Source organism: Onychostoma macrolepis, chromosome 06, assembly GCF_012432095.1.
Source record: "Onychostoma macrolepis isolate SWU-2019 chromosome 06, ASM1243209v1, whole genome shotgun sequence".
NCBI classification, from domain to species: Eukaryota; Metazoa; Chordata; class Actinopteri; order Cypriniformes; family Cyprinidae; genus Onychostoma; species Onychostoma macrolepis.
The window spans coordinates 24,499,365-24,522,940 of record NC_081160.1 but is presented as its reverse complement, the minus strand read 5'-3'; the positions used below and the strand labels follow the sequence as shown (position 1 = coordinate 24,522,940).

The 23,576-nt window shown below is 37.2% G+C and overlaps 1 protein-coding gene across 13 annotated transcripts in view; it reads right to left on the bottom strand.

Moving 5' to 3' along the window:
• The window catches only part of rad18 (RAD18 E3 ubiquitin protein ligase), a 61,835-nt gene that overhangs the window by 17,432 nt on the left and 20,827 nt on the right, over nt 1–23,576 (bottom strand). For 5 of the 13 annotated variants that reach the window (XM_058778688.1, XM_058778689.1, XM_058778693.1 and 2 more), the window contains exons 10-12: nt 18,844–18,966; nt 6,981–7,119; nt 4,325–4,388 (exon numbers count right to left, since the gene is read on the bottom strand). The exons of 2 other annotated variants lie outside the window; for them this stretch is intronic. In XM_058778688.1, the coding sequence (XP_058634671.1) occupies nt 4,325–4,388; nt 6,981–7,119; nt 18,844–18,966 (326 nt within the window). Of the gene's footprint in view, nt 1–4,324; nt 4,389–4,468; nt 6,847–6,980; nt 7,120–18,843; nt 18,967–23,576 lie in introns of those variants that run through there. 6 more of the 13 variants (XM_058778692.1, XM_058778695.1, XM_058778696.1 and 3 more) reach the window with 3 other exon arrangements.

Below are 23,576 nucleotides of genomic sequence, written 5' to 3'. Positions count from 1 at the left end.
CAAAAATCAGTATCTCAAAATATTAGAATATTTACATTTGAGTTTGAATAAATGACCATCCCTACAGTATAAATTCTGGGTATCTCTTGTTCTTTGAAACCACAATAATGGAGAAGACTGCTGACTTGGCAATGATCCAGAAGATGAACATTGACGCCCTCCACAAAGAGGGTAAGTCACAGAAGGTCATTACTGAAAGGTGTGGCTGTTTACAGAGTGCTGTATCAAAGCATATTAAATGCAAAGTTGACTGGAAGGAAGAATTTGGGTAGGAAAAGGTGCACAAGCAACTGGGATGACCGCAAGCTTGAGAATACTGTCAAGCAAAGCCGATTCAAACACTTGCGAGAGCTTCACAAGGAGAGAACTGAGGCTGGAGACAGTGCATCAAGATTCGCCACGCACAGACGTCTTCAGGAAAAGGGCTACCAAGCCACTTCTGAACCAGAGACAACGTCAGAAGCATCTTACCTGGGCTGTGGAGAAAAAGAACTGGACTGTTGCTCAGTGGTCCAAAGTCCTCTTTTCAGATGAAAGTAAATTTTACATTTCATTTGGAAATCAAGGTCCCAGAGTCTGAAGGAAGAGTGGAGAGGCACAGAATCCATGTTGCTTGAAGTCCAGTGTGAAGTTTCCACAGTCTGTGATGATTTGGGCTGCCATGTCATCTGCTGGTGTTGGTCCACTGTGTTTTCTGAAGTCCACAGTCAACGCAGCCATCTATCAATTTTAGAGCACTTCATGCTTCCTTCTGTTGACAAGCTTTATGGAGATGCTGATTTCATTTTCCAGCAGGGCTTGGCACCTGCCCACACTGCCAAAGGTACCAAAAGCTGGTTCAATCACCATAGTGTTACTGTGCTTGATTGGCCAGCAAACTCGCCTGACCTGAACCCCATAGAGAATCTATGGGGTATTGTCAAGAGGAAGATGAGAGACACCAGACACAACAATGCAGATGAGCTGAAGGCCACTATCAGAGCAACCTGGGCTCTCATAACACCTGAGCAGTGCCACAGACTGATCGATTCCATGCCACGCCGCATTGCTGCAGTAATTCAGGCAAAAGGAGCCCCAACTAAGTATTGAGTGCTGTTCATGCTCATACTTTTCATTTTCATACTTTTCAGTTGGCCAAGATTTCTAAAAATCCTTTCTTTGTATTGGTCTTAAGTAATATTCTAATATTTTGAGATACTGATTTTTGACTTTCATGAGCTGTAAGCTCTAATCACCAAAATTAAAAGAAATAAACATTTGAAATATATCAGTCTGTGTGTAATGAATGAATATAATATGCGAGTTTCACTTTTTGAATGGAATTAGTGAAATAAATCAACTTTTTGATGATATTCTAATTATATGACCAGCACCTGTATGGTTCCCTCTCAAAATGGGGATATATTCATTCAGATTCATTCATCATACGACTGGATTTTTAGTTTTGAATCAAATTAGAAAATGGCCATATTTTATTATTATACACGGCCAACTTGAATACATAAGGTAATCAGGAGAAACATACCAAAAACAGTCCTAGGCTAATTTCCAACAAGCATGATGTTACATGATCTCTGCACCACGTAATAGTATGACATTTTACTGCACTTCACACATATACATAGAGCAGCGATACTGTGATTCTGCAGACCTAGGCAGAACTTTCAGACACAAGGGACGATAATACAAGTCAAGACACAAGGCCCTGTCACTGCCACACTGGTGCTTTGGGCCCAACTCTGCTTGAGAAATGATTACAGAACTGGTCTCTACTGATGAAAAGCACAGGGGACACAATAAGCCAGCCATCTGCCATGTAGAAAGTGCGGAAATTGTGAAGCTGGAGGCAGTGATGGAAAGGGGAGAGTGATGAAATGGGGGAATTGGTTGCACAGGAGGAAGTTGGAAATGAAGAGGAAAAAAAAAACATTACTATAAAAACAGTAATCAAGCCCCAGTCATCTCTGACTTTAATTTTGAGGATACAAAAACAATACACAAAAAACACAGTGGGGACTGAAAGTATTATGAATCGGTAGCTAATAAGTATGAAGCTGTGTGGTAGCATTAAACTTTCATTCACTTCAATTCTTACACACATTGGAAGAGTAGGTAGGCAAGCATATAAACTTGCTGCATACGAAAGTTTAGATTTTGTGAACTTTGACCTCAAAAGATTGGACACACTTGACAAACTTTATCTTGTTATTATCAAAAGGTGCATGCATAAAGGATTGTTTGTAGACAATTTGTGGCAACTTTTTTTATTTTTTACATTTCAATTAAAAAAAAAAAAAGGGGAGATGTACGTAGGTGCGTAGGTGTATCAAAACTTTTAATTGGTAGTGTATATGCTGGAGAAGATGGTATGTATTCATTACCTTGGTTTAACAGGTTAATCATACAAGACAGCTAAAAAAATATAGCACAAAACTGAAGGTGAAAATTGAGGATGCAATTCAGTATTGATACAAAAGTGAAGAGTTATTTAAAGTACAATACTGATATACACACTGAATAACAGTATATTACTAATGACATCAATAACTACTATCAATGACATACTGTATGGGCCATTTAACCATATACTACTGCTGTTCAATTACTGACAGCATATTAAACCTGGCTAACATTAGCCAAAAGTAGTAATTCAGCAGAATTTTGTTTTGGAGTTTGGGGGGTGAAGAGGTAGCTAACTCAAAAGAACATTTCTGATCACATCATTATACATAACAGTTATTAATTGCAAACTTTATGAAAATGAGTTTACTCTAACTATAGCAGCTTTTATATTCAAGGACTGAATTGAGCTGTTTAGTAACAGAAGCACCAAGATGATTTAGAGGAAGAGAGAAAACAAGAAAAAGAGAAGAAGCCACATGTATTAAAGACACATAATACAAAACCACAACAAGGCAGCCAGACGCATCTGTTTCTGCCTTGAATAAGAAGAACGGGATGTAATACATTCTGTCACTGTTTAAACTAAAGTGTGTTTTAAATTCAGGGATCAAGCAGAGACAGAGAAGACCAGCTTAATCTGCATGAAATTTACAAGAGGGAAAAAAGAAAGGATAGAAACTGATCAAATACAAACTCCTGTATGAAAAAAAAAGAGATAAGATTTCTTGCTTCCACAGATTCACTGCTCTTATCAAAGCAAGAGAAGGGACCAAATCAAATACCAAAAATTCTTAAACTTTTTATTTTCTTTTAACTTTTCACTGAAACTGCTATGTTTATAACATGATTATTAAACAAGATTATTAAACTGCAAAACAGAAATATTTTTGGTTCATTGTATGCACCTGGAGCCACACGGCTCCTCTTATAACATATAAAGACCACAGAAATGGTAAACTGGCATTTTCCTGCTGATTCACAGGACACACAGAGGTCATGTTACCAATGAAACTTCAAGGGAGAAGAACTTCAAAACCTCTTCCTACCTCTAGCATTCTGATTGGTTCTACACCTGTGAATCACTTCAATGTCACGGTTCAACAAAAGCACTCAAATACATAACTTCTGGGTGAATAAACGCCACAAAGCAGATCAAATCAACCTATGAAGCTGGGATTTCAGACTTTCCTTGACAATAATCAGAAATGAAACAACCAAAAACTTTTTAAACAACAACAAAAAAAAGGAATATACACTCTCTTATCCTATCTTAAATTATTTTATGAGTAAGACTTCATCTGTAAGATTTAACAAACTGGGAGAGAAGTTGAAAAGTAGTACAGAACAGAGGACATACCCTAGAACAGAGCTTAAACAAATCATTTAAACTAAATCTAATTTTTACAGCAAAAACTCAAAACGTCAGTTTGCAAAGTTCTAATGACAAGTACAGTATCTTGAAAAATATGCAGTTCATGGTCTGCAATATTTTAATCAGCATATACAAACTAATCCCTAGAATACAACCATCATTCATGCGAATAAGTTTCTAGTATCAGTTAATTACCCAGAGTACCAAAGCAGAACACCATCCATCCCAAGACTCCAGTTTGAGTTGCAGTTGTGAGCCTGTAATAGATCTTATCAGCTCTGATTTGTGTCCTTACACTAGTGGAGCTGCCAACGTTGGGGGCTTAATGCATTGCTAAAATTTACCTTAACCTTTAAACTCTTTTGACAGTGAATCATAAAATCAAGATGTGCAACAAAGCTACTTTTTTTTTTTTAATCAACTAGTCCTCAATCAGGCACTAGCTGGAAAAACAGCAAGATGACATATATATATACATAAATGTATAGATTTGTCTGGCAAGCCAATGAATACGGCACAAATGAAAATGCATATCTCATTGTCATTCACCTTGTTAAAACGGTCCACCCACTTTCTAAAGACACAATGAGGAACATCTGTTACTGGAGGTCTTCTACAAATTAATAAAACAAATACATCAAATTATAGTGCCCCTAAGCCAAGCAGGCCTGTGCACATAACATCTTATCACATTAATCTACATAATTAATGCTGTGTCCTTACAAAGGCCGCCATGTAGAGCCAAGCAATGAGGGCAACACTTGAGAAAGTAAACAAGCGAGTACGTGATTCATTTTTCAGTTTAACAATGGTTCAAGTTCATTCGTAAACTCTTCACAAAGGTTACATTTTTGTAATTCCCTCAATGACTTTCTTCAGTCTTAAGATGAGCTTGACCGGGCATGAATATTCTTATGAAATCTGGTTAAAGGTTATTAGCACATCGTCAACAAAAACACAGTGATAATGAAAAGACCCCGTTTGATGAACTTCATCACACATTCTACACATCATTTTCACCTGAAACTAAATTCCACAGTCTTGCAATTATGATTAATAACATGACTCTTGGTGACAGCTCTCAGGAGAATTTAATACTGGCATCAAAACAAAATACAAAACTGGACCAAAATATAACACCATTAAAAACGGATGTGTAAAACAAATTACAACCAGGGTATTGTTTTGCAACGTGCAGCAGCTGCTCACATGCAAAGTGTAAAAAGCATTTTGAGGGACATAAAGGACGACATTTCAAAATGCATCCTTAATGGCCATTGAAATCACTGAAGGAACTTGGCTTGTTATTTATGTAAGCACAGTCGGTTGTAAGTAATCCAAAAAAGTGGGGCACAATTAACATTGGAAAAAATATGTAAAACTGTCTCTAATGGTTAATTTTTCTTCTTGTCCATGTTTATGTTTATCAGTGGTATCACTATTTTAAGTGGATTCAGAAATGGTACATTTCAGGATCAGAAATACTAAGGGTGTTACTGGCAGCCTTGATAGCATCTAAAAACCATTTTCAAGGTAATGCCAAATTGATTTGCCTCAAAAAGCCTTTTTTAAATTCTGAAATATGCCACAGCTAGGCTCCAAATTGCATGACCAATTTATAACTGGACAACAGCCACTGATTACATTAAAGCTTCCATAGGGTAAGTACTTAATTTCAATACTTTAGGATTTCCTCCCCTGCATATTCAATGCATTTGATACATACAGTATTTGTATTTGATTGATGGCATAGCCCTTTATGCTGCTAATTTTATTGTGAGCTCAAATTATCTTTTTGTTTGTCTTTGACAGAAGCTGTTTTCAACAAAGCAAAGCTAATGCAATGAATCCCAACACTAGGAACAAAATTACTCTGAATAGATCCTTATGAAAAAAAATCTCTCAATCACCTAAATATCAAAGTATGTGAAAGCTTGCGAGATAATGAAAAATTCTCTGAATCTGTTTCCTCAGTGACTGACAGGTTCCTTTCTGCCAAAGTTAACATCCCACACTTTGACCTAAACGGCTCACAGGATGATTGCAGAGCAAAAGACCTGTCAATATTGCTTTAAAAACAGCAGGAAATTGGCTCATCTGCTCTGAGAGAGGAAGTGAGCCAACAAAAAACTGCAAGACAGTCAGGAACAGAGCATTGAGGGGGCACTGAAAATGATTTACAATGTTTCCACACCTGAACGTGTTCTCAATCACAGGATTCCAATAACAGAGATATTTAATACTAGAGATGGACGGACGTATGCAGTATTTGAAGTGGACTAGAGAAAGAAAGTCAGGGAGGAACATTGCCCTCAGGTTAGGGTTTTGAAAGCGTTTGTGGTCGAATGGTATAAATTTCAATCACATAATCCAAGACAAATCAAAGCAAGTCCAAGGATCTATTCAATGTTTTGTGGCTAAATGAAATGCATACTTGTTATCAAGACCATATTTATACATACACCGAATGGATTCTAAGTATAACAAAAAGAAATATGAAAAGACAGCATCTTGCAAGCATTTAAAAAAAATAAAAAATAATAATTCTTAAGTTAAACTTCTCTGACTTAACTTGCCCTGAATAATAAATACTGTGTTATGATGAATGACTATCTATGCTGACAGATCTTCCCCACAAAATCTCTCCAAATGAAAGTTAATTAGCAAACACATGATTTCAAAGTGCATGCATTTACAAAATGTTTCAAAGTCGGGGTACAGTGAATGTTTGTCAATGTTTTTTTTGTTTTTTTTTTTAAATTAAACTGCTGGTCCTAAATGCAGATTTACATGTCAGGGACTGTATCTTGTTAAACAATTTTGCTTATAAAACATTTTAATAAAAATGTGTGTGAAAAAAAAAAGCAATAAAGCACTCTATGCCATACTGTATTCAGCTAAAAGACATTGGTAGACAAAAAGCTCAGCAATTTTGTATGGCCTCACATGCCTTATGCTCACCCTCATGTCATTTTAAAACATACAAATAATACATATACCCATGCAAATGCCCATGCATTGTTTACTACCGTTTAGTTACTAATATTCTTCAAAATATCCTCTTTTGTGTTCTGCAGGAGAAAGAATTTCACACAGGTTTGTAATTGACAGAATATTCAATTTGTATGAACTATCTCCAAGTATCGACCACCTAAAATTATTCCAAATACAAGGGTGGAAATGGTTTGCTTTCAAACAGAAGTACCTGCTGACTGACACTTCACTGATTGTAGGGCTTGATGATCTTGATGGAAGCTCAATTACTCCGTCCATCTCTTCACTCTTCACTTTCAGCATGGCAGAAACGAGAGGCTGGGGAGAATTTTGAATGCTGTTTGGTGAACCTGTTACATGGAAAGACATGGATGAAGGAAAAATACAATTAGGAATACACCACCAGAATATAATCTTGTGGAAAATAAGTAACCCCTTGAAAATAAGTTGGGTTTTTTTCCTTTCTATTTTTTTGCAAATATTTTCTTCTATATTTTAGATGCAGTGAGGGCATAAAATAAAAATGGGTCTTGGTCAGTTGAAAAAAAAAAAATTACCATTTGGTAACATAGCATGTGCCACAGCAAGAGTCATACTAACAAATTTACAACTGCAATAAATAATGGAATGAGATTAATGTTTTAAATACATTTTTTTGAATATACAAATAAGAAACGTTGGTGGAAAAATGCATACTTTTAAACTAACTAAACCACCAGTAGGTGGCGGTAATTCATTCAACCGATTCATTCAATACACTGAATCATTCAGGAACAAAAATGCCAGTGCTGCTTGGAGAATGTGCAATCATTCTGATCTTTGTTTGAAACTATTTTCGTTGGTGAAATAGAACAAAACAGTCAATATTCTGTCTAAAATGTAAGTAACTACTTAACTACTTGTTTCTTGAGCCAAAATCAATGTAACATTTACAATCATGAAAATATTTAGCAAAATAGTCCCCTTGTCTTGGTATGTTATCATCATCATCATCATGTTATAAATAAACTAAACATTTTGAATTTTAACCTCAGTATGTTCGTTCTGTGAGTTTCTTCATGTTTTGCCGTTATGCTCATTTGATTTGATTTCTCCGTGTAAGTCTCTCACAGAGACAGGCAGCGTGAGCCTCAACAGCGCAACATTGATACCAGAAATACACTATCCATTATCAATTGCTGTTTGCGCTGAATGTAATAAAATGTCACTTAAGTTTTAATCAAGCTATTTGTCCCGTCGGGAAAGTAAAATCCTTGAGCAATTTTTCAGTAAACTTGCATTAACCCATTTAAAGCAGCTAGGAGGCTTGTCAGCGAGCTGGTGGTATTCGACCTGCATTCTGCTACCGCAACTCTCTCTGATGACGCAGTAACTACGGGGGGGAATCTTCCGTCTGTCCAATGATTGTAAACAGTCACTGGGTCCGTCAGACTGGTGAAACTTTTGCGGTAATGAGACCGAAGATATTTAAGACCCACTGAATCTGAATTTAAGACTTTTTAAGGCCTTTAAGCAAAACTTTATTTAATACATTTTAAGACTTTTTAAGGACCCTCGGCCACCCTGGGAGGGCTGCAGTGATGGTTGACTTTCTACAACTTTCTCCCATCTCCCGACTGCATCTCTGGAGCTCAGCCACAGTGATCTTTGGGTTCTTCTTTACCTCTCTCACAAAGGCTCTTCTCCCCCGATAGCTCAGTTTGGCCGGACGGCCAGCTCTAGGAAGGGTTCTGGTCATCCCAAACGTCTTCCATTTAAGGATTATGGAGGCCACTGTGCTCTTAGGAACCTTAAGTGCAGCAGAAATTTTTTTGTAACCTTGGCCAGATCTGTGCCTTGCCACAATTCTGGCTCTGAGCTCTTCAGGCAGTTCCTTTGACCTCATGATTCTCATTTGCTCTGACATGCACTGTGAGCTGTAAGGTCTTATATAGACAGGTTTGTGGCTTTCCTAATCAAGTCCAATCAGTATAATCAAACACAGCTGGACTCAAATGAAGGTGTAGAACCATCTCAAGGATGATCTGAAGAAATGGAAAGCACCTGAGTTAAATATATGAGTGTCACAGCAAAGGGCCTGAATACTTAGGACCATGTGATATTTCAGTTTTTCTTTTTTAATAAATCTGCAAAAATGTCAACAATTCTGTGAATATGGGGTGCTGTGTGTATATTAATGAGGGAAAAAAATGAACTTAAATGATTTTAGCAAATGGCTGCAATATAACAAAGAGTGAAAAATTTAAGGGGGTCTGAATACTTTCCGTACCCACTGTATATACATACATATACACACACATATATATACACATACATACATATATATACACACATATATATATATGTCCACGGCGCGGTGGTGACATTAATAAATTACTTTTACAACGCGAGGCCTTTTGGATTTTTACATTAGATACTTTGTTCCCGAGAGGTTTAAATGAGGATTTTGATATTCGTCCATTTCTTTAAATATGGAATGCCTATCCAATTATGTGGCTTTTTATACAGCACCAATAAAGGTTTTGATGGTATTGGTTGAATTTATGTATGTAGGCAGGTATTAATTAATGTTGTGTTATTGTGTATCGAGAATTGTATTTTGTTATTTTGCATAGTTCTTTGTTGTTGTTTTTTCTTTTTGACTGCGGTTATTTTGGTTTATTCATTATTATCATTATTATATTGGTTATATTGTGTTAGGTCATGTGACCTTTTGTTCACATGTATAAATGGAGGCATATCAGTGTTGCTCATTTGTCTGATGAAGAGCCTGTGTGCTCGAAACGTTACACTCTATGTGAATTTTTAATAATACATTTTTCTTTGATACTTTTGGAGCTTAGGTGTTGCCGACTTTGCATTTTCAATATGCTTCTACTTGTTTTTTAGTCGAGCACCCATTTGAGATAGATGTGCGTGCTGTTGTTTGCTTTTTTTAGTAAGGTGAACTTAAAATGATTGTGTTTTCTAGTTCCCAGCATGCTTTGCATCAGACAACAAGTAAAATAAATGTAGAAATTAAATGTTATTTTGTGAGTTTTTGCACAAGATTAACAAAGAGAGACATAAGTTAGTACTTAAATGTTGTGTTATGTTAGGATTTACATAGGTTTCTGTTATGTTGGTTTTGTAGTGTTACCATTGTGGTGAAGAGTAGAGCCTGTGGTTAGGTTGAGGATGGACAGCAAAACTTATATATACTGCATGTTGTTTGACTATTTACATGCAAGTGTTTTGGATAACAACATTAGCATTTGCCAGTGTGTTGTTGCTAACTAAATAATTATCATTGTGATGAATGGGGTGGGATCATGGAAATGAGGCTTGGCTTGGCTCCCATGGCTCTCAGCCCCACCCCACTCGTCATAAAAACTTTATGCTATACTAGCTCAAATGTTTTGAGGCAATAAGTTTCCTCAAATGTTTTGAGTATTCTTAACTTATCAGGTTTTACAGTGTGGTTAGGGTTGGGTAGCGAAACCCGGTACCAATATGGCACCAGTACCTAAGTAACCGGTATTTACTAGAACCGAATCAGAACGGAGATTTCGGTGCCTCATTTCAGTGCCATGCTTGAGCGATTGATTAAAATATTTTTCCTTTGTTTCTCCGAAACGAACATAAGAAGAAGCATCATCACCGGCACCGCACGTGAAAAATAATTTCCAGACTGAGAAAATGCACGTGAACTCATGTCGGAAAGCTCTAAGCAGCAGGTAGCGTTCCATTAACTAGCTAAGCTAAACATGCTTAAATTAGGGCTGGGCGATATGAGCAAAAATTCATATTTCGGTATCTTTTGGCTGATGTGTTGTATGTGTTATATATCTCGGTATTTTGGATTTGGATTAAACAAATAAAGTGAATGTAAGCATGTAGGCATTATGTGCAAAAAGGGTTAAAATCACATTACATTCTAACATTGTAACATTTCAATCTAAAAATGAAAATAATGCTTTTAAAGCAGAAGTTAAATTTACTAAACTAAAAATGAAAATAAAGCACAGACTGAGTAGAAATGGCTGTTTTGATTACCCCATTACTTTACAGTTAGTGCTATCATACAAATACGCTTACTTGTAGGTTTAAAATTCTGCATATGTCAAATTTATTGTCCAACTACAAATATTTCAACAAAATGTATATTTTAGTCAGAGTTATTGAGCTCCATCTTTTTGGCACACGTGCGCGCGGCGGCGCTCGTTCTAAATGAAGTCTGTGAAGTTTAAAGGAGAATCGCAAAGCAAAAGCTCACGCACTTCTGACAGCAAAATGGAAATATTTCCATGGCTTTCTAACATTTACAGATGGAGAATATGTAAGTTCACATTACCTGTGAAATGTAAGTTATGCATTAGGGAAAACAGCACGTCTCAAACACATTAAACAGCACGTCTTTGTCTGTTTTTTTAAAGCCCTTCATATAAAGCTTGTCACGTTTAGAACAAATTGTATTATGCACTTTCTCCGCAGCAGTTCAGTCTGTGTCCTCCCTAGATATTTTTTCAGCTGCGCTCGTATCAAGCTTATAAAGAATATATCGATATATCATAGTAACTCAATATACCGCCCAGCCCTAGCTTAAATTAAAATGCCTAAAACTAAAATTATCTTGTATTCACGTTTTTAAACCTGTTGTCCAACAAAAGAGAACATTATAATTTTTTAGTCCACAACACCAGTTAAATGCTTCCTTTTGTGATCTGATGTAGCTTCTTGTCACAGAATGAGGCAGAAAATATGTTCCATAGGCTACTAATGCATCGATTAGCAATGGATTATAAATATACTTAATTATGAAAATACCAGCAATGGCTTGAATAACACATAAACTATATATTGTTGTAGTCGAGTGTTTAATGTATTTGTTTTATCATTCAAAACGTTTATATCTTCTGTTTACTCAGTTACAGCAATGCCTTTGTCCATATTGGGGATTTCCTGGAGCTTCATGAGTTCCATATACAGTATGTTTATATATACATATGCCTGTATATATATATATATATATATATATAAATAACAAGTATCGGTTTAGGCACCGGCACCGTTTTAAAACTATCGATTTGGCACCGGTATCGGAAAAAACCCAAACGATACCCAACCCTACACCTGGTGCCACACTCTAATCAGCTAATTAACTCAAAACACCTGCAAAGGCCTTTAAATGGTCTCTCAGTCCAGTTCTGTAGGCTACACAATCATGGGGAAGACTGCTGACTTGACAGTTGTCCAAAAGACGACCATTGACACGTTGCACAAGGAGGGCAAGACACAAAAGGTCATTGCAAAAGAGGCTGGCTGTTCACAGAGCTCTGTGTCCAAGCACATTAATAGAAAGGCGAAGGGAAGGAAAAGATATGGTAGAAAAAAAGTGTACAAGCAATAGGGATAACCACACCCTGGAGAGGATTGTGAAGCAAAACCAATTCAAAAATGTGAGGGAGATTCACAAAGAGTGGACTGCAGCTGGAGTCAGTGCTTCAAGAACCACTATGCACAGACGTATGCAAGACATGGGTTTCAGCTGTCGCATTCCTTGTGTCAAGCCACTCTTGAACAACAGACAGCATCAGAAGCGTCTCGCCTGGGCTAAAGACAAAAAGGACTGGACTGCTGCTGAGTGGTCCAAAGTTATGTTCTCTGATGAAAGTAAATTTTGTATTTCCTTTGGAAATCAGGGTCACAGAGTCTGGAGGAAGAGAGGAGAGGCACACAATCCACGTTGCTTGAGGTCCAGTGTAAAGTTTCCACAGTCAGTGATGGTTTGGGGTGCCATGTCATCTGCTGGTGTTGGTTCACTGTGTTTTCTGAGGTCCAAGGTCAACGCAGCCATATACCAGGAAGTTTTAGAGCACTTCATGCCTCCTGCTGCTGACCAACTTTATGGGGATGCAGATTTCATTTTCCAACAGGACTTGGCACCTGCACACAGTGCCAAAGCAACCAGTATCTGGTTTAAGGACCATGGTATCCCTGTTCTTAATTGGCCAGCAAACTCGCCTGACCTTAACCCCATAGAAAATCTATGGGGTATTGTGATAAGGAAGATGCGATATGCCAGACCCAACAATGCAGAAGAGCTGAAGGCCACTATCAGAGCAACCTGGGCTCTCATAACACCCGAGCAGTGCCACAGACTGATCGACTCCATGCCACACCGCATTGCTGCAGTAATTCAGGCAAAAGGAGCCCCAACTAAGTATTGAGTGCTGTACATGCTCATACTTTTCAGTTGGCCAAGATTTCTAAAAATCCTTTCTTTGTATCGGTCTTAAGTAATATTCAAATTTTCTGAGATACTGAATTTGGGATTTTCCTTAGTTGTCAGTTATAATCATCAAATTTAAAAGAAATAAACATTTGAAATATATCAGTCTGTGTGTAATGAATGAATATAATATACAAGTTTCACTTTTGAATGGAATTAGTCAAATAAATCAACTTTTGATGATATTCTAATTATATGACCAGCACCTGTATATATATATATATATATATATATATATATATATATATATATATATATATATATGTGTATATATATATATGTGTGTGTGTGTGTATATATATATATATATATATGTGTGTGAGTATATATATATGTGTGTGTGTGTGTGTGTGTGTGTGTGTGTGTGTGTGTGTGTGTATGTGTATGTGTATGTATATATATATATATATATATATATATATATATATATATATATATATATGAAACACTACATATGAAATGTGAACATTTACAGAGTGTTGAAAAGGGTATTATTTTTGTATTGATCACCACACTGCTGAAATCTCTATTTACACATAACCACTACTAGAGAACTGACAATTACAAAATCAATTGCAACTAAATCAATTGTGACGGCACAGACTGACAAAGAGATAAACAATCTTCTAGACAGCCATGTTGAATATTTTTTCACTGCAAACTGCTTACTGACTTTGAAGTCCACATATGCTTTTCTGATAACAGCATGAGACTGGTGCCTTATCATCAGAGCAGGTGATGGGGTCTACAGACTCTTATTTACTGCCATTGTTGAGGTGGTGCACAAAAGTACTTATGCTTCGTGTTTGTGTGTGTGAATTAAATATGCTGTATATAGTAACTGTCACTACAGTGGTGGTAGATTTGTAATGTTTATAAAATTACTTTATTTCTGCATCCATTTCCTCAACATTTAAGTCCTAAAACTTGATAACACAAAACATAGCATATTTTCACTTCTTTATCAAGTAAAATGGTCTAAGAATGAACCTCTTTGTTGAAAAGTATGTGAACCTTAGCTTTCAGAAAAGCAATAATGCAACCAAATGTTTCCAAAAACTTTGGATCAGACCTGAATGTTAGATTGTCTTCAACTTGACATTGGGCTTCCTTAACACAAGGTGTCAGTCTACAGACTGACGTCTTGACATTCCCCTGTAAAACTTTTTGGTACAATGCAGAATTTATAGTTCCATCAAAGGTTGCGATTCAGAAGCTGCAAAGCAGCCCCTAATCATTACACTGTCATCATCGTGATTCACAGTTGAGATAAAATTTCTTATTGAATGCAAGTTCTTTATTGCCAAATGTAACACTTCTCATTGAAACCAAAAAGATCTGTTTACAGTCCACAAATCATTTAGCCAACAGTCTTCTGGCTCATCCATGGAGTCTTTGGAAACTTTTAGACGGACAGCATTGTCTTCTTGGAAAGCAGTGGCTTTCTCCTTGTTATCCTGCCATGCACACCATTCTGTGTGTTTCCTTGATAGACTCAGCTTCCACAGCAACTCACATATTCACACCTGCTTTTTATGTAATTTTAACACCCTACTACTTTAAATGAACTGATAATTGTAGAGGTTTACATACTCCCACCAAACCAAGAGAACGACTTCTGGATGATATTAGTAAATAAATGTGGGAAAAATTCTGAATGTATGTAAAATTTACAGCACATTCTTAAGAATTCAGTCTTTCTAGCACCACTGTGGTGGCAACCATTTCCAACACAGTGTCAACATTAATTATGAAAACTCTTGGAGATTATAGGGCATTCTACAACCTAACTAAATGGCAACTATTCAAATGTGTGATTATATGCAATTTCTAAATTTAAAAAACGTCAATGTCAAATTGGCAATCAATTTTAACCAATGTTCAAACAATATACACAATATATATACACACACATACATATATATATTAGGGATGTAATGATTCACTCAACTCACTATTTGATTCGATTCACGATTTTGAGTTCACAATTCGATTCACGATTATTATTATTTTTTACAAAATGAGATTTAAGACAAATTATAAATTAAATGTGTCCTTTTATTATTGCTTGAATGCAATAAAATGCAGTAAAATGCAGCACATTTCTTTGTGAAAGTGAAATATAACACTATAATAATATACTAATATAGCACTTGCATATTATTGCTCTTTTGTTGGTTTTGATTGCTTTTATTCTCCTCATTTGTAAGTCGCTTTGGATAAAAGCCTCTGCTAAATAAAGTAAATATAATGTAAATGTAAATAACAAAACTAAATTGAAATTTTAAAACAATCTCCAAATCAAATAAATAACACAAATAAATCTCTTCATATAAACTAAATAAGGCTTTGTCTGTGCTCTTTCCATTTTAAATTAGAGGCAACCACTGCAATTTAATCATGATCCAAACAAAGATGCTGCACACATGCAACATGAGCAGTTTTTAATCTAAATTAGATTTGTATAATTTCAAAATTTGAAGCAAAACAGAATGGTCTGGCTTCAGTTTTGTGAAAACTACTGTATACATAAAAAATATCTGCATGAAATGAAACAGAAGACGAGCTGAATGAGATGCAGATTCAATCTCTGCCAGCAGGTGGCACTTTAAGCGTTTCCTTGGTTTCCGCTGTAAACAAAGCAGTGCTGCACTTACTAACTTTAATATGCATTATACAGAGGCAAGATGAAAAGAAGAAATACCATCTAAACTTTTCTAAAGACAGCAATTTCCCCTCAGACATACATTGATACAAACTCCTACCCCTAATTGAATCACGATTTGTTTAACATCTCAACCGATTTGAATCGTCGATTTTCAACTGGCTGGCGGTTAATCGTTACATCCCTAATATATACACTGAACAAAATTATAAACAACACACTTGTTTTTGCCCCCATTTTTCATGAGCTGAACTCAAAGATCGAAGACTTTTTCTATGTACACAAAAGGCCTATTTCTCTCAAATATTGTTCACAAATCTGTCTAAATCTGTGTTAGTGAGCACTTCTCCTTTGCCGAGATACTCCATCCACCTCACAGGTGTGGCATATCAAGATGCTGATTAGACAGCATGATTATTGCACAGGTGTGCCTTAGGCTGGCCACAATAAAAGGCCACTCTAAAATGTGCAGTTTTACTGTATTGGGGGGGGTCAGAAAACCAGTCAGTATCTGGTGTGACCACCATTTGCCTCACGCAGTGCAACACATCTCCTTCACATAGAGTTGATCAGGTTGTTAATTGCGGCCTGTGGAATGTTGGTCCACTCCTCTTCAATGGCGGTGCGAAATTGCTGGATATTGGCAGGAACTGGAATCAATCCGATCCAGAGCATCCCAAACATGGAAAGAACTGGGATGTTTTCAGCTTCCAGGAATTGTGTACAGATCCTTGCAACGTGGGGCCGTGCATTATCATGCTGCAACATGAGGTGATGGTTGTGGATGAATGGCACAACAATGGGCCTCAGTATCTCGTCACGGTATCTCTGTGCATTCAAAATGCCATCAATAAAATGCACCTGTGTTCGTTGTCCATAACATATGCCTGCCCATACCATAACCCCACAGCCACCATGGGACACTCGATCCACAACGTTAACATCAGCAAACCGCTCACCCACACGATGCCATACACGCTGTCTGCCATCTGCCCTGTACAGTGAAAACCGGGATTCATACGTGAAGAGAACACCTCTCCAAAGTGCCAGACGCCATCGAATGTGAGCATTTGCCCACTCAAGTCGGTTACGACGACGAACTGCAGTCAGGTCGAGACCCCGATGAGGATGACGAGCATGCAGATGAGCTTCCCTGAGACGGTTTCTGACAGTTTGTGCAGAAATTCTTTGGTTATGCAAACCGATTGTTGCAGCAGCTGTCCGGGTGGCTGGTCTCAGAAGATCTTGGAGGTGAAGATGCCAGATGTGGAGGTCCTAGGCTGGTGTGGTTACACATGGTCTGCGGTTGTGAGGCCGGTTGGATGTACTGCCAAATTCTCTGAAACGCCTTTGGAGACGGCTTATGGTAGAGAAATGAACATTCAATTCACGGGCAACAGCTCTGGTGGACATTCCTGCAGTCAGCATGCTAATTGCACACCCCCTCAAAACTTGCGACATCTGTGGCATTGTGCTGTGTGATAAAACTGCACATTTTAGAGTGGCCTTTTATTGTGGCCAGCCTAAGGCACACCTGTGCAATAATCAATAAGCCACACCTGTGAGGTGGATGGAGTATCTCGGCAAAGGAAAAGTGCTCACTAACACAGATTTAGACAGATTTGTGAACAATATTTGAGAGAAATGGGCCTTTTGTGTACATAGAAAAAGTCTTAGATCTTTGAGTTCAGCTCAATGGGGGCAAAAACAAAAGTGTTGTGTTTATAATTTTGTTCAGTGTATATATGCAGAGCTGGGTAGATTACTTACAAATTGTAACCCGTTACTGATTCCAGATTACATGACAAATTGTAGTCAGTAACGTAATCCCTTACATTACACATTTTAGGTAATATAATCAGATCACGTTTAGATTACTTTTGATTTAACTCGTTTATCACATTGATTTAAACAACATTATCTTGTACCACAATGATGTAAAAAATGCAAAGAGTAAGAAAACTTCGTTATAAACTTGTAATTTATAACATGAAGTGCATTAAAAATTATATTACATCAAGGTTTCCCAAACTAGGGTTCATAAAGTTAACTGCAGGGTGGTTGTGAGTTTAATGAAAAGCTGACAATTAATTAAATCATAAAAAGTTGAAATGACAATAAATCATTTGAAAACAAACTCCCTTTCAAGGAAAGTCTCTTCACTCGGTGGCCATATTTGCAACGCCTCCGGGCAGCTCGCACAAGACCTATCTTAATGAATGGGGTAATCCTGAAATCTCAAAAACTGCTCACTGAACTCACAATTAAATTACATGTGTCAAATCAGCAACAAAAATCTGAAATTAATTGCCCCATGAATGTTGTTTCTTATGCTCAAATAGCGTTTAAAAAGCTTATTTTTCAGGCTAGACCAGCCAATGCGCATGCGCAGTTCCAATGTGCTTATGACTGTGCATGTGCATTGGCTGGTCTAGTCAGGTTTCTATGTGATACTTAATTATTGAAATATTTATTTAAAAATCTCAGGGGTACTTAAAGCAAATATATTTGGTGACTAAGGTTTAGTTGACAAAAAGTTTTGGAATGCCTGCATTACATGTAACTAAGAAATAACGTGAATGTGCATTTTAATTAGTTATAATTAACAATACATTGTTAAAAAAACCTATAGAGTAATAATTCAAATAAAAATGAATGTGTTCATCAGTAGTTGATGCAATGTTGAAACCCTTCTTAAACCTGAAATGATTTTTGTAAATCCAGTGGTCAAATGCAGTCGCCACCTGACTAATGACTGATCTTTGTGTGAATGTCCACAAAACTGGACTATATACACATATATAATATGTATATAATCGGTAGGCTATTTTAGAAAGGAAAATTTAAAAGATGAAAAAGAGAAATTAGGTAGAATCAATGAATTATGAATAATTTATTGCTATTGTGTGAATAATATGCAATCATGTAATCCATAAAAAAGTAACTGTAGTCTGATTACGAGTATTTAAAAAATGTAACTTACTCTAATTACAAGTACTTAATTTTTGGAATCTGACTACGTAATCCAGATTACATGTAATCAGTTACTACCCAGCTCTGTATATGTATATGTATATGTGTATAGTCTTATGTAACATCTTTAAGTGCAATCTGAAGAGAAACTGAAGACAATGGGACCTTTGGAGTCTGTTTCCTCTTTAGACTTCTCCTCTTCCTGTTTGATTGGTGCTCTCTTGGACGTCTCCAGATGACCTCTGACCTGGGCAATCAAACGGGAAAATTCGCTACTGTGCTGCTTCCCTAAGAAAAACAATCAAAAGGCAGAGAAGTAAAGTGTTCAACTGCACTTCATCCATAAGTATAAAGAAATTAAGAAATAAAAGCACTTATAATAAATACTGAATCTTGAAAAATGGGCATTCTATAGCAGACCTGAATGCCTCAAGGAATGTTTTAGGAGGCAGAGCATATTATTAGATTTTGATGAAAGATTAATTAGAATCGTTTTCCCCCTTTTGCAATAATGTGCACTGATGAATTAGGAACGTGCACCATACATAAAGTAAATAAAGTCAATTATGATTTTGTGATAACTTTTTTTATGATGACTTTATTTAACCTGGAATATTCCTGTAAATAATACCAAAACCTGCATTATACAACAGTCATGTCTGGATAATAAATCATTACATAATGTCAAAATAAATTAATAAAGTAAAAAAAACAAAGCCATAAAAGGAAAATCTGAATGTATCTGTAAATGTAAAATGATAGAGGATTATATTTCAATCTTAGCTTTCTCTTCTAACAGAGAATGAATCCTGCAACGGAAAATAACAGTGACTCTGTCTGAAAGCACTGGCATAACAAGGCAGACCATGATAAATGTAGTGGTGAAAACCAAAAAAAGCAGATGAAAGGTCATATGGCCTGCTTTTAAAATCACATCAGCCAAAGGCCCAAGAAGAGATCAGCTGAAATGAAGATGACTGAAGACCTGCAGGAGAACAAATAAAGAGATATCCACCGCAGCTCACTATCACAGAAACACACTGCTTTTAAATGTCCGCAGACCCTAACATGCATCTGTGTCTGTTTGCGATACAGCATATGAATCCTGTTTCTATTCCCAGTATATCTATTATAACTGAATAGGCCTAAAGGGTTGAATTGACCGTATTTGCATTTTATTCATGGATCACATATATTAGGGGTGCGCCGATCCGATATTCAGTATCGGTATCGCTCCGATATTGGCATTTTCTGCCGGATCGGGGTATCGGTCAGACGAGATTGATCCAAATCCGATATTGTGCGTATACTATTGTGTTATTGTTAAGCCCCACAAAAGCCACAAACACATTATAAAACACCATAAAATTTTCGTGCACTATATTTCAAGTGTTCTAAAGCCATTCCATAGTTTAATGTGAGGTACAGATTAATATTTAAATTAAGCTGACATAAACTCTTCTCTCCGCTGCGGCTGTGTGTCATCCTCCATTCAGCGCTCAAACTGAGTGTCACGTTTGGTTACGAGTGAAGACGATGAAACTCTCTGCAAGATTATAAAATGTTCCTAATATTACACTTGATCTGTAAATAAAAATAAATGGTTTTGCATAAAAGGACTTTATCTTGCAGGACTTTATCTTCGTGCGGTTTTCAAAATCGTGTTACTTTCTACTGGGTGTCTGTTAGATCACAACACTGGAGAAGAGAGCACTATGTTCTTAACGAGCACAGTAACTGAAATTTAAAAATGTTAAAATAAAAGGCTCAATAAACCATCGCACAGATTGACTACACTACGCAGTAATACCTCTTCACTTTGTGCTTTGAACTTTTTCTATGTGGAGCGCTGCACACTGTGACTCCGTGCTGCTTTAAGTGCATCATTCTTCGCACAGAATGCACATAAGCGCTTTGTGCCGCTCTGTATTTAGAACCAGAATGAGCTTTATTGCCAGGTATGTTTACACATATGAGGAATTTGTTTTCGTGACAGAAGCTTCCACAGTGCAACAGAATGACAGCGACAGAACAAAAAAACAGATAAAAAAATAGAACAAGTAAATAAGGAATAAAAATATACAAATTGACAATTGTATGTACAGGTATATAACAATAGACAGTTGTATGTACAGGTATATTATGTGTAAACTGAAATGTAGACCAAGTATGTGTGTTAGATAAATAAGTGTATAAATAGTGTGATACTGGGCCTTTTTAACAATGGAGTCAATGTGAGTGTCCCACTTCAAGACCTGGGAGATGGTGGTGCCCAGGAACCTGAATGTCTCCACTGAAGTCACAGTGCTGTTCATATAGTGAGTGGGGGGAATGCAGGGGGGTTTCTCCTGAAGAGCACGATCATCTCCACTTTTTTGAGCGTGTTGAGCTCCAGGTTGTTAAGACTGCACCAAACAGCCAGCTCCTTAACCTCCCGTCTGTAAGCAGACTCGTCACCGTCCTGAATGAGGCCGATAAGTGTGGTGTCATCTGCAAACTTAAGGAGCTTGACAGAGGGGTCTTTAGATATGCAGTCATTGGTGTAGAGGGAGAAGAGCAGTGGGGAGAGGACGCAACCCTGGGGGGCGCCAGTGCTGATCGTACAGGTGTTGGATGTGTATTTTTCCAGCCTCACTAGCTGCTGTCTGTCTGTCAGGAAGCTGGTGATCCACTGACAGACGGAGGTGGGCACAGAGAGCTGAGTTAGTTTGGGCAGGAGGATGTTTGGAATGATCATGTTAAAAGCTGAGCTGAAGTCCACAAACAGGATCCTCACGTAAGTCCCTGGTCTGTCTAGATGTTGCAGAACATAATGCAGTCCCATGTTGACTGCATTGTCCACAGATCTGTTTGCTCTGTAGGCAAACTGAAGAGGATCCAGCAAGGGTTCAGTAATGTCCTTCATGTGGGCCAGCACCAGTTTTTTCAAAAGACTTCATGACCCCAGACGTTAGAGCCACAGGCCTGTAGTCATTTAGTCCTGTAATTTTGGATTTCTTTGGGATGGGGATGATGGTGGAGCGTTTGAAGCATGAAGGGACTTCGCAACAGTTCCAGTGATCTGTTGAAGATCTGTGTGAAGATGGGGGCCAGCTGGTCAGCACAGGATTTCAGACAGACTGGTGTAACGCAATCTGGGCCTGGTGCTTTTTTCCTTTTCTGCTTCCGGAAGACCTGGCGCACCTCGTCTTCGCTGATCTGAATTGCAGGTGTGGGGGAGAGGGGGGTTGCTGGAAGTGTTAATGGTTGTGTGGAGAGGTGTTCAGAGCAGGTGTGGGGTGTTTTTTCAAACCTGCAGTAGAACTCATTCAGATCGTCTGCCAGTTGTTGATTCTCCACAGTGCTGGGGGATGGTGTCTTGTAGTTGGTGATCTCTTTCAGACCTTTCCACACTGATGCTGAGTCACTGGAAGAGAATTGAATCCTTATTTTTTCAGAATAATTCCTCTTTGCCACTCTGATCTCCTTGTCCAGTGTGTATTTGGCCTGTTTATACAAGACCTTGTCCCCCTTCCTGTAAGCATCTTCTTTGGCCTGATGGAGCTGTCTGAGTTTTGCAGTGAACCACGGTTTGTCGTTGTTGTAAGTTAGATGAGTCCTAGTAGGAATGCACATATCCTCACAGAAACTGATATAAGATGTTACAGTCTATGTGAGCTCGTCCAGATTGGTGGCAGCAGCTTCAAAAACAGTCCAATCAGTGAGGTGGAAACAGGCTTGTAAATCCTGTTCTGCTTCATTAGTCCATCTTTTAACAGTCCTTAAAACAGGTTTAGCTGATTTCAGTTTCTGCCTGTAGGTCGGTATAAGATGAACCAAACAGTGACCAGAGAGTCCTAAAGCTGCCCGTGGGACAGAGTGATATGCCTCCTTTATTGTTGTGTAACAGTGATCCAATATATTACTGTCTCTGGTGGGACATGTGATGTGCGGTCTGTATTTTGGCAGTTCACGGGAGAAATTTGCTTTATTAAAGTCCCCGAGAATGATTAAAACAGAGTTCGGGTGTTGTTGTTCTGTGTCTTGGAGCCTTTATCATAATACTTTTGCACAATGAAAGATTATTAATAGCCTTTCTTGTTCGTCTTATCCATCATATGTTTCTGCCTCATTACTGTGCTATACATTTAAAAGAAATGTCTTTTAATGTTACAGTATAATTTATTTGTCATGAATGTATTTTACAACAATACAAAGAGCAATGTATATCATTTTACCAGATTTAGTCCTACACTTATTCACTTTTATTTGTTCCCCATAATGTTTTTTTCCCTACTAATTTTAGATTTTATAAAATTATTGTGCACTCATTTTTCTAGAGTAACTTTCCTGCTGAAAAAAAAACAATAGACACCATCACAAAATTTGTAATGATTCTACTGGTTATAATGGGATTTGTATTGGTTTTAATGGAAACTGTAATGGGCCCTGTGGGTCTCTACTGGTAATTGATCACCTCGGTGGCTTGTTAAAAACAATAAATCCTAATGGAATATGTCCCAAAACACACTACAGAAAACCATTTTGAATTGTTTTAATGGTTAAAAGTTGATGGTTTGTAATGTTTGTAAGGGTATTTGTAGTGGAAACCATTAGAATTTTTTGTGATGGGTTGTTTTGTTTTTTACAACAGTGTTTTGCTACTGAATTATCCACTAACCTAGTCCATAACAGTATTTTTGTCATAGATTATAATTATATATGCATTCATTTGTTGTTTTTCTTTACAATAAAGTTGTCTATATTTAGTAGATTGTGTGCAACACAAAAAAAGTCATGATCAGGGCAACACATTGATGTATAAAAATTCAACACTGATTTAAAAACAACTGCCCTGGTATCGGATCGATATCGGCAGATACTCATAATTTTTGTTATCGGTTCTGAAAAAGTGGTAT